The sequence below is a fragment of the Bos indicus x Bos taurus genome, chromosome 12, assembly GCF_003369695.1.
Source record: "Bos indicus x Bos taurus breed Angus x Brahman F1 hybrid chromosome 12, Bos_hybrid_MaternalHap_v2.0, whole genome shotgun sequence".
Taxonomy (NCBI): Eukaryota; Metazoa; Chordata; class Mammalia; order Artiodactyla; family Bovidae; genus Bos; species Bos indicus x Bos taurus.
Window position 1 is genome coordinate 28,700,755 of NC_040087.1, and position 12,825 is coordinate 28,713,579.

The following is a 12,825-nucleotide window of genomic DNA, read 5'->3' on the forward strand; positions in this document are numbered from 1 at the left end:
CACAGGGACCCAATCTGGAGGGACAATGAAGACAAGGCAGGCTGGCTATGCGGAGATGACCACCATAAAGCAGAGCCAGAAGCCACCCTCTCCTGACATCAAATCTCACAAACCAAAGTTCTAGCTGTTCCCCTCTAGGATCCCCTTGGAGACGACATGATGCGGGACAGCAGGTGAGGGGACTTGAAAAGGAATCTGATCCTATGTATGTCTTTGCTAATATAATCTATATCATAAAGTAATATATATACACACCAGTACAATATACATTACAATATACATTCTGCTATCAAATACATTCACATACATATGTTTACAGTACTATACCTACATGTATGTATGATACAGATGCTCTGCATATGCATTATGCTCTATTGACTACACCAAAGCTTTTGACTCTGTGGATCACAACAAACTGTGGAAAATTCTTAAAGAGATGGGATACCAGACCACCTTTCCTGCTTCCTGTGAAACCTGTATGCAGGTGAAGAAGCAACAGTTAGAACTGGACATGGAACAAGGGACTGGTTCAAAAGTAGGAAAGGAGTACGACAAGGTTGTTTATTGTCACCCTGCTTATTTAACTTCTATGCAGAGTACATCATGCGAAACACCCGGCTGGATGAAGCACAAGCTGGAATCAAGACTGCCAGGAGAAATATCAATAACCTCAGATATGCAGATAACATCCCCCCCGCCCTTATGGCAGAAAGAGAAGAGAAACTAAGAGCCTCTTGATGAAAGTGAAAGAGAAGAGTGAAAAAGTTGGCTTAAAACTCAACATTCAGAAAACTAAGATCATGGCATCCGGTCCCATCACTTTATGGCAAACAGATGGGTAAACAATGGAATCAGTGACAGAGTTTATTTTCTTGGGTTCCAAAATCACTGCAGATGGTGACTGCTGAAACTAAAAGATGCTTGCTCCTTGGAAGGAAAGCTACGATCAACCTAGACAGCATATTAAAAAGCAGAGACATTACTTTGCTGACAAAGGTCCATCTAGTCAAAGCTATGGTTTTTCCAGTAATCAGGTATGGATATGAGAGTTGGACCATAGAGAAAGCTGAACATTGAAGAATTGATGCTTTTGTACTTGGTGTTGGAGAAGACTCTTGAGAGTCTCTTGGATAGCAAGGAGATCAAACCAGTCAATCCTAAAGGAAATCAGTCCTGAATATTCATTGGACGAACTGATGCTGAAGCTGAAGCTCCAATACTTTGGTCACCTGATGAGAAGAACTGACTCATTGGAAAAGACCCTGATGCTAGGAAAGATTGAAGGTGGGAGGAGAAGGGGACGATAGAGGATGAGATGGTTGGATGGTATCACCAACTCGATGGACATAAGATTGAGCAAGCTCCGGGAGCTGGTGATGGACGGGGAGGCCTGGCGTGCTGCAGTCCATGAGATCGCAGAGTCGGACATGACTGAGCAACTGAACTGAAGTGAATACATATGATAACTCAAGATATATTTGCAACATCTATAGCAAGATAGTCAACTGAAGGTGGCTCAGAGGTTAAAGCATCTGCCCGCAATTCAGGAGACCTGGGTTTGATCCCTGGGTCGGGAAGATCCTCTGGAGAAGGAAATGGCAACCTACTCCAGTATTCTTGCCTGGAGAATCCCATGGACGGAGGAGCCTGGTGGGCTACAATCCATGGGGTCGCAAAGAGTCGGACACCACTGAGTGACTTCACTTTCACTTTCATAGCAAGATAAGGACTTCCAATGCAGGACATATAATAGAAATTACACAAATATTTACGTCATTGACACTGAATTAACATTAAGTGATAATGAACTCACTAACATTTCACTGAATAAGTGAAATCCTTGATAGTCTGGTAAGTCCTTCATTTTGTCAAGATCAAAGTATTTATTAAATTCCTCATTCATATGTGCTTACTTGGATGCCAGATCATTTAATAAAAAATATTATAGGTCTTATTCGGAGAAGGCAATGGCACCCCACTCCAGTACTCTTGCCTGGAAAATCCCATGGATGAAGGAGCCTGGTGGGCTACAATCCATGGGGTCGCAAAGAGTCGGACACAACTGAACGACTTCACTTTCACTTTTCACTTACATGCATTTGGAGAAGGAAATGGCAACCCACTCCGGTGTTCTTGCCTGGAGAATCCCAGGGATGGAGGAGCCTGGTGGGCTGCTGTCTATGGGGTCACACAGAGTTGGACACGACTAAAGTGACTTAGCAGATAGGTCTTATTAAATTTTTAAATAGTTATGGAACTGTACAATGACTGTAAAATTCACTTAATAGATACTTGCCTACCCCAAGTTTATCATTTCAGGTGATCGTAAATCTTTCGATTCATAGAACCATATTAGTTCTATGAAAAGTTAAGTTTATAGATTGTGAGCAAGAGAGATATTGAGTTTAAAAAGAAGTTGAGCTGGCTACCAGAGCACACAAGCGGTCTGTCCAGCAGTAACATAGCAAGGGTCAGTAACATTCCCAAGAGATATCAAACAAAAATATGAATCATTTCATTAAGTCCTATTATGGTGGAAAATTTTTCCAAAGGCATAAAACTGTAAGTTTTGCCTTTTAAGTTGTATGCTTGTTATACGTTAAAAAAAATGTCCTGAGAGGAAAAAAACAGTTTCCTAATATACTCCACTTTATAAACCATAAAGGGGTAAATTAATGACTAATAGAGATTTTATCCCTAGAAATAGAGTGGTATTATATGCAAATATCTAGTAGTCTTATTAGAGATAGTGCAGTAGAATAATTAACAAGTAGTTAAATCTCCCAAATCATTAATAAAGAAAATGCTTCTCCTCTACTAGAACAGTATGTATGACTTTACCATTTACAAATTAACTTTTTCCTCTACTTTCATTAAATAGAAAGTTAAGTGGTTGATATCCAAGTTGCATGTAATTAACTCTGTGTCATGGAAGTTTCCTCTCATTAATTTTTTGGAACTCCTGTACAATACTGCTCACAAGGTTATGATAGAGCTAATGGAACCAGGCTATTTTATTTGGATAAAGAAAAAGCAGCCACATGCAATTTGGATCCAGTTAATGTTGGTTAACATATGGCATCCTGATTTTTAGTTCCTACACAAGAAAAGAAAAACAGTTTTTAAATGTTGGAGAAGGCTAGGCCCAAAGCAAAGGAAAGACTGCTTTAGGCCCATTTCAAGGTTTAAAACAAAACAAATAAGGATATTTACATCAACATTTAGAAGAAATCATGCATAAACCCTACCTCTGCTGTAATATTTAATGGGATGTTAACTATCTTCCAAATGCATACTAGCAATTTTTTTTTATGGATTAGCAATTTTATAGAACAGAGAGTCAGACCAAATCTTTTAGCAGAATTTCAGTGCACAGAAAAATTCCATGACATCACAGCTTTGTTGTTCCACAGACTCATACACAAAATTAACCAAATCTTAACCTCAGAAACAGCCCCAACAATTGCAATCTCAATCAGAAATTCTAAAGGGTATTATTCCCGTCTCTAAACAAGTGACATTAGGAGTAATCCTTGCATAGAGATGCAGGTGTCCCTACCACCCCCATGCATGGAAACCTTCTCTCCACCCAGAGTCTGATAACCAATGACCCATTCCACACAATTATCAGCCTTTCATACCTACCAAGCCCTTTTATGAAGCTGATCACAGAGGATCGTCTCCAACAAGCTGTTGTAATCTCCATGAGCCTGAAAAGGAACCCAAACTCACAGTCGGGAACCGTTTGCAGAGACTATGTTCCGAAGCAGAAAAAGAGAGTGACCGAGTCCATGATCCCGCTGCTCTCTGCCACCATAAGTGTCCCGGCCACCAGGTGGGTCTCCTTTATTTCTGGCCCAAGGTGTATTTTTAGTCAGGTGCTAAAACCTACAGTAGAAGACAAACTAAAAGAGGCCTTCCGTCCAGGGCAGACTGTTCATACCAATGGGACAATTTTTAGCTGCTCGGTAAGACAGTGACCTACAACTTGCAGAGTGCCTGTATGTCTATATTTAACCACAAGAACATACTATGCTGCCAGATTAGCCAAGCTGCTCAGAGCACTCCAGGAACATGAGCCTGACCCCCAGGGCTCGCCACAAACAGTCCACGCATTCCGAGTCCACGCACGCCCCCAGGGAACAGCCCACCAGGCTGCACTCGTGTTCCTGTGACCGGAGAAATACAAGAGCAAAGATAACACAGGGTGGGTGATAAACCGTTGCTTTGGGAACCAGGACTCTTGGCCACAAGTGCAAACAGCTTTAAACAGCTTAAGTTCTTACAGACAAAACGCAATAGCAGAGAATCCCTATCTGAAGCCAAGTCAGTGAGAAACTACACTCTTAAGGAAGATGAAATGCTGAACATCTGCTAACACAACCGGTAAAGAAAAGTGATCAGGGTGGAAATCTACAGTTCTATTATTTTAAAAGGCACAGCCTAAATCGACTTGTGAAAAACTTAATTTATGAAGGAACCAATACTGGTGATGACGATTAAGCGTTTCACCTTCAAAGAAAATACAAGATTAGGCCAGTGAGGAGACTGGGAAGGAAAACGCAAAGTTACTTAAAAACAGAACAGAATTGTAACTGAGCTTTCAATGGGCTTTATTTCTGACAGAAGAATTGTATGAGGGTCAGTGAAAGTGTATTTTCTTCACTAACACAGCTGTGAAGAGCAAGAAACCCAAGTCATTTTCTATTCTTGATTTACTCAGGGTAATTGAAGGTTTGCTAGAGCAACATAGGTCGAAATTACAAAACAGCATGGTATGGTGAATTGACTGATGAACGGAAACATTTCACAGGAAGGAGAAAAATGTCCAAATTCCCAGAATGAACACTCTAAGTGTTTCAGGCAAGCTCAAGGTCAGCAAAGATGCCGCTGTGGTTCCACAGTATCTTACACATTCAGGGTTTATGATGCGTTTTTTTTTATTATTATTGGCTTCCCTGGTGGCTCAGACGGTAAAGCATCTGCCTGCAATGTGGGAGACCCATGCTCGATCCCTGGGTTGGGAAGATCCCCTGGAGAAGGAAATGGCAATCCATTCCAGTATTCTTGCCTGGAAAATCCCATGGATAGAGGAGCCTGGTAGGCTACAGTCCATGTGGTCACAAAGAGTCGGACACAACTGAGCGACTTCACTTTCACTTTATTATTATTATTTTAGAGTTGATTGTGGTGCCTATGTAGCATCTGATTTGTTTTAATGAAAGGGGTCAAAACAATTACAATACAATAGTGTGCTGAGGGAGGTATCTGAGTCTTGAGTATTGAATTCTTTCAATTCTCCTTTTTCAGATCTACATTGGAGTCAAGACTCAACTGAAAATCTGTACTTTGTCAGCTTCAAATCTCTCAGGCTATTATTAGGCCAACCTTTCAAATGATGTGACTGTCATTCAATGACAAAAAACATTACTTAAAAGAGCCTCAGCAAAATAAGAAAAAAATTTTTGTTTTTTCTTTTCACTCTATTACAGATATTAATTATCAAACAGCATTTAAGGGAAGTACAAGGGAGAAAGAGGTAGAAAAAAGAAATAATATTAGAGAGACATGGAACTGGAGTCAGGTACTCTGCCAGGCATTTCGCGTGTATTATTAAGTCCTCACAACAACCCTATAAGACAGGCATTACAATTCCATTCTGGAGTCGACAAAAGGAGTTAAAAATAAGATTTCTCAAAGTCATTCAAACATAGGGTTGTCAGACTCCAGAGTCACTACATTTATTAATTTTTATTCTAGTACTTTCCTTACTATGAATTGGAACTTCTACACAATGGCAAACTTAGAGTATTTATTTTGGTAAACATTTTGAAAGAGCCTCCAAATGATCTACCTTTTTAATCCAGAAACTTCACATATCTAAAACCCCAGCATTCATGAATCCCTGAGTGGAGTCTCCATGATGCCCTCATGATCTATTCATCCTTCTGCAGTAGCCTGGCCTGTATCAGTCTGGGAAACATCCTAAGGGCGATTCACATTGTTCTCATCTTTGGATTCCTACAAAAGTTTGGATCCCTAGAATTAATGAATAATACAAGGTGTCTTCTAGAGTCAAAAACAGATGGCACAAAGTCTGTCCATCTTTGTTACTAAGAATTCCTACCTCACCTCACCCGTCTCTACTCAGAGCTTTTTTCTCCCACTGGACACACCATTCCAGCAATCCTGATCTTGCCTCAGTTTATGTTAGACTGAAAGCATCAAATCGTGGATAGGTGAAGGCTCTTATGGGCAGGCACACTGACAACTGAGTAAGTGAAATATGTCAGCTGATGGCTCATATGGATAGAAAAACCAGAAGACAACAAAAAGCAGACATAAAACTTCTGAAGGACAGCAGCCTTAGGATATTTTCGTATAAAAAGAGACCATCCTGAGCTTTCCTGGCGATCCAGTGGTTAGGAAACTTGTCTGCCAATGCAGGGGAGACGGTTTCGATCCCTAGCCCGGGAAGATTCCACATGCTGCAGGGCAACTATGCTCGTGTGCCATAACTACTGAGCCCATGCACTGCAGCTACTGAAGCCCATGGGCCTAGAACCCATCCTCTCTGCAGCAAGAGAAGCCACCGCAATCAGAGGCCCGCACACCACAGCTGGAAAATAGCCCCCACTCACCATAACTACGGAGAAGGCAATGGCACCCCACTCCAGTACTCTTGCCTGGAAAATCCCATGGGCAGAGGAGCCTGGTAGGCTGCAGTCCATGGGGTCGCTAAGCGTTGGACACGACTGAGCGCCTTCACTTTCACTTTTCACTTTCATGCATTGGAGAAGGAGATAGCAACCCACTCCAGTGTTCTTGCCTGGAGAACCCCAGGGGTGGTGGAGCCTGGTGGGCTGCCATCTATGGGGTCGCACAGAGTCAGACACGACTGAAGTGACTTAGCAGCAGCACTGTAACTAGAGAAAAACTGAGTGCAGCCATGAAGACCCAGTGCAGCCAAAAATAAATAAAATAAGGTAGCCACATATAATGAATCTTTAGTAATCAATACATTTGCTGACAATCTGAATTCACTTAGACATGGTTGAATCATGACAGCCTCTGACGGCACAGATACAATACAGAGAATAGTAAAGTACACTTTGGAAAGAATTCCATTCAGTATTATTAAACTGAAATGTTTTGACACATCAAGGGTTAAACTTCATGACCTGAAAAAATTTACTCAGAGATCATTTGTTCCCCAATGACGCCAAATAAATGTCATGCATTTTAAACTATATTAATGTAATCTAAATTTTATAAATAACATAAAATGGACTGCTGGCATGCTTAATTGATAGTTCCATAATAATCCTCAAATATTAATTGAATGGTGACTTTAAAGTTGATGCTTTTTATTACTTTAACAGTTAATCTAATATTCATAAAAATTTCCTTTCTGTATCTGTGTGGCCTGGTGGCCTGACTGCAAATATTTTTAAGTGCAAGTGAAAGCCCAAACTGGCTGTTTCTATTTTCACAAGCTTAGAAGTTGCAAGGACATTCCTGAGTGTATCTGGTTAACCTCATTGCTTTGGGAAAGACTGTTTCTAGGCTACTGACAGACTGATACTATTTCATGCTACTTGATTAACATGAAGGTTAGATTATATAACCACTTTCATCAAATGGGACCTACAGAGCTGTATGAACCTTCCTTAATGTATATTATAATCTACCTTATTATATTATGGGAAGCAAGAAATAGCCTTTTGACACCCACTCAAATTTTTCTAGCATGGAGAACAAGTCAGCATTTAAAATTACGATACTGAACATTAACTATATCAAAACCCTGAAGTGATAAGAAACTCAAGCTGATAACGATTCTTTCTCTTTTTTCCATCATTGGTCTTAAAAACCCAACATTTCTCACTGAGTCTTTAGAACCAGTGTGTGATATATTCAATGAAATATTTCAGTAATAAGATGTTACATGTTATTTGCATAATCACATGCACATTAGCCTTTCTAGAAATTTAGTAAATACAAGGGGCCTCCCCGGTGGCTCAGCAGTAAAGAATCTGCCTGTGATGCCAGAGACATGCAGGAAATGCAGGTTCGATCCCTGGGTCAGAAAGGTCCCCTGGAGGAGGGTATGGCCACGTACTCCAGTATTCTTGCCTGGAAATCCCCATGGACAGAGGAGTCTGGCAGGCTGCAGTCCATGGGGGTCATGAAGAATTGGACATGACTGGGCAACTAAATGACAACCGCAGATACAAGTGCTAAAACGGTATCATTCACCCGTGGCAGATGCATGTTGATGCATGGCAAAACCAATACAATACTGTAAAGTAATTAGCCTCCAATTAAAACAAATACATTTAAATTAAAAAAAATAATAAAACAGTATCATAGAAACATGGCAGTTAACAGTAAGATGCCAGTGCCAAAAGGATTATGTATATCTTTTCACTACTTTTCCATGACATAACATAGTACAGAATATAATCATTCACTTGGATTAACAAATCTTTCAGAGACAAAGAACCTCTGAGACTGTCTTAGGATAGAAACCAAATTAAGTACAACGTGAGCAAACATCCCATGCAGCCTCACCCCTTCCCTGCGGAAACCACAGTAAGGGCCAAGAACCTATCAAAGACAGTGTGTCATTCATTATGCTTGGAGGCAATGGCTATCACACTGGCTTCTAGTTGTAGGTGGCAACTGCCAAGCAGGTCATTACCTACAGACAGATGCAACAAACAAATGCAATCCGAAAACATTTACCAGGAAGGCCTCTAGGAAAATACTGGTTTGTTCCGGTGTAGGGCACCCCTGGAACCCAGCCACTGTTAAAGCAGTGTTCTACCAACAGGTGTGCAATACTTATGACATACAGATTGTCTGAACCTACACAGAGCCTCTCTTTAAACCTCCATGTGACACCCGTTCTCTTGTAAATTACCAGGTGCACTTAGGCCCCACCTTGGAGAGGAAAATCAGAAGGCGTTCTATGCTAATAAGAAATGAAAGAACTTACTTGTGTTAGACATACTCTAAGCGCTTCTTCTCCAAAAACTTTTCTCTGAAGATGAATCAGTTTAGAAAAACACTCCCCAGTTCCACAGCAGAAAGTGCAATGCCTAACCAGATCTCTCCCTGATCTATAGTCTTTTAATTATGTTTTATTGGAGGAATACTGTATTGATCCTATTTCTTGAGTTTAATGCATTTATTCTGGGAGGGCTGACAAAGGACTCTTTACAGCTCTTTTTATAGAGCTTGGGAGCTCCATAAAAAGCACAAATTCCAGGACAAATTTCACCAATTTCTGGTGAAATTGGTGGAAAGTTGTGATCTATCTTTTTTAAAGGCTCCACAAGTAATTTGGATGTGCAGCCAGGTTTGGAAGCTACTGGTGGCCTCTGGGAATATTTAATTTAAAAAAATGATAATTTAGTATGCTATAAAACTGTCTCCCCAGACAGGGGAATGGGAGGGTTTAAAACAGTTACCATCTTGAACAGAGCTGTCAAGCTAGTAACCTCATCCTTACAACTCAAAACATAATAAAGAACCAGAAAGTAACCTCCCCGCAAACTTGGAGCTCATTTATGTTGTCCTTAATGTGTTTTTCATCTCGAAACAGCCTCATAGCTTCTTTGCCCAAATAGATGTCACAAAACTCAAGTACACAGTCTATTCGAGTTCTCACTGCAAGTCTAACTTTTATTTGCATACAACTCAGGCAGGTTTATTTGTTCAGTTTTCAAACCCTCAGCGAATTGGATGCAGAGAAGGCAAGATGTAACAAATGATCACTTCATAGATGCAAAAATTCTAAAATACAACTAATGACAGTGCCAACAAAAGCAGGGCAATATCTGCCCTTAGAGCTAAGCCTCCTGGAAACAACAGTCCACAAGGGCATTGCTGACTAGTGGCCCAGAACAAAAAAGAGGGGCTCTTCAAGATGTATTGCATTACGGACTTTTCTGGTGGTCCAGTGTTAAGACTCCACTTTTTTCCACTGCAGAGGATGAGTGTTTAATCCCTGGTTGGGGAACTAAGATTCTTCAAGCCATGCAGCATGGCCAAAAAAAGAAAAAAAAGATGTATTGCATCAATAGTGGAGGGTGAAAACTCAAAGGATTTTCATATTTTTACATCTAAATACTTAATACAATGAGCTTGATAATGGGAGCTCAGAGAAGTACAGTTAAAATGAGAGAAAACAACTATTGCATCTGAAAAAGCATCATTTAAACCAATATTTCCAACTTGAAGTTTTGACTGGTCCTGAAAACACTAACCTTCTTGATCAAGTATGCAAATGCTGGTGAAATAGCTCACGCCAGGAGCTTAAGGAATGAGCTCTATCTCTCCCTTTTGACTATTCATTAAGAAAGCATACAGGAAAAAAAAAAAGCATACAGAAAACAACAATATCTAAAAACCAGTTACACTGAACGTTCAAGAACCATTCAGCTAAGTATCCCATATCAATTTCCACCCAACACTTATGAATCATCCGTACTGGTTTTATGTAGGAGTAAAAAAGAGGCATTCCCAAAAGAGAACTTTATACATTAGAAATGAACATACTAAAGGCACCACTATGTGGGGGATTAAAATGGTTGTTTTTCTTTTTTTTTTTTTTTTTTAATTTTTTAACTTTACAATATTGTATTGGTTTTGCCATATATCAAAATGAATCCGCCACAGGTATACATGTGTTCCCCATCCTGAACCCTCCTCCCTCCCCATACCATCCCCCTGGGTCGTCCCAGTGCACCAGCCCCAAGCATCCAGTACCGTGCATCGAACCTGGACTGGCGACTCGTTTCATATATGATATTATACATGTTTCAATGCCATTCTCCCAAATCATCCCACCCTCTCCCTCTCCCACAGAGTCCAAAAGACTGTTCAATACATCAGTGTCTCTTTTGCTGTCTCGTATACAGGGTTATTGTTACCATCTTTCTAAATTCCATATATATGTGTTAGTATACTGTATTGGTGTTTTTCTTTCTGGCTTACTTCACTCTGTATAATAGGCACCAGTTTCATCCACCTCATTAGAACTGATTCAAATGTATTCTTTTTAATGGCTGAGTAATACTCCATTGTGTATATGTACCATCGCTTTCTTATCCATTCATCTGCTGATGGACATCTAGGTTGCTTCCATGTCCTGGCTATTATAAACAGTGCTGCGATGAACATTGGGGTACACGTGTCTCTTTCAATCCTGGTTTCTTCAGTGTGTATGCCCAGCAGTGGGATTGCTGGATCATAAGACAGTTCTATCAAGTTAAATTTTGCCTTTACAGGTGAATGAAGAAGCAGGAAGAAGGGACTTTGTCACATAGCTTTTTACTACTAAGGAGGCCTCTATCCCTGTTGCCTGGAAAATCCCATGGGCGGAGGAGCCTGGAAGGCTGCAGTCCATGGGGTCGCTAAGAATCAGAGACGACTGATCAACTTCACTTTCACTTTTCACTTTCATGTATTGGAGAAGGAAATGGCAACCCACTCCAGTGTTCTTGCCTGGAGAATTCCAGGGATGGGGCAGCCTGGTTGGTTGCCGTCTATGGGGTCGCACAGAGTCGGACACGACTGAAGAGACTTAGCAGCAGCAGCAGCAGCAGGCCTCTATCCCCAAGACTTTTCATCTCCACAACCTTGCTCTGCCCAAGGACCCTTTGAGACAACTCAGCCTACAGCATGGTTTCTACATTCTACTTTGGATCTGGAGTTGATGATATATTTGAGAATCAAAAAATATGGTCTAAGAAAGGGTCCTCCTTCAGGGTTCTCCAAAGCAGGCAAAATAAGGACTCCAGGGCAGCCAGGATCCATAAGTCCAGGTTTAAGAGGTACTTGCCCCACGATTAGCCGTAGGACCTTGGGCAAGTCAAGCAGTTTGAGATCCAGACTTTTCAGTCAAAAGATAATGGATTCAGACACTTGCTATGAAAAAACAGCCATCCTCCTGCAGCATTTTAAAAGCAACTAAACATTACTTTGGCTAACCTAGAGAGCTGCATTCAAAGAAGATGTCATCAATCTAGCAGGCAGAACAAGCTGAGTGTCAGATGTCACCACTAAGCATAATCAGTATAAGGCAACTCCCAAGATGAAATCCAGGTTTAGAATATCTTTATTTTTTATTATGAAATGATTCAGCTGCCTAAAAGTCTGGGGACCTATTAAAAAACAATTCAAGATAATTTTAGCTGTGCTGTTCAATACCAGCCACATAAAACTATGAAGCGCTTGAAATGTGGTTAGTGCAATTGAGTTACTGCATTTTCATTTTAATCCGTTTAAATTAAAATTGAAAACTTGATACTTGATTCAGTTATAGGAAAAAATTTAGGTACATCTGTAATAATTTGCATATGTACAACTAGTTTTTTAAACTGTAAATTTTATGATATCTAAATAGAGATCAAGGCTTTTTGGCCAATTTGGTATTCAAATTTAGATTCATTGGTGGTTTGAGATGAATGAACACTGGATTTTGGAGAATTATTCCCTCTAGAAAGAATATGAAATATTTCATTAATAACGTTTATGGTGACAGAGAAACAGACAGAGAACAGACCTATGGGCATGGGGGGAGGGGAGGTGGGAGAAGGAGAGATGTATGGAGAGAGTAACATGGAAATTTACAATACCATATGTAAAATAGATAGCCAGTGGGAATTTGCTGTGTGACTCAGGGAATGCAAACAGGGGCTCTGTGACAGGCTGAGGGGTGGGATGGGGAGGGAGATGGGAGGAAGGATCTGGAGGGAAGTGACATGAGTGTACCTATGGCTGATTCTTGTTGATGTATGACAGAAAACCACAAAA

At 40.5% G+C, this 12,825-nt stretch overlaps 1 protein-coding gene across 8 annotated transcripts in view; it reads right to left on the reverse strand.

Annotated features, from left to right (window-relative positions):
* Window positions 1-12,825, reverse strand: part of FRY (FRY microtubule binding protein) — a 329,597-nt gene that overhangs the window by 214,592 nt on the left and 102,180 nt on the right. The window contains exon 1 of one of the 8 annotated variants that reach the window (XM_027557469.1): window positions 3,646-3,939. The exons of the other annotated variants lie outside the window; for them this stretch is intronic. Coding sequence (XP_027413270.1) covers window positions 3,646-3,706 — 61 coding nt within the window. The 5' untranslated portion in view covers window positions 3,707-3,939. Of the gene's footprint in view, window positions 1-3,645; window positions 3,940-12,825 lie in introns of those variants that run through there. 8 annotated transcript variants of the gene reach the window in all.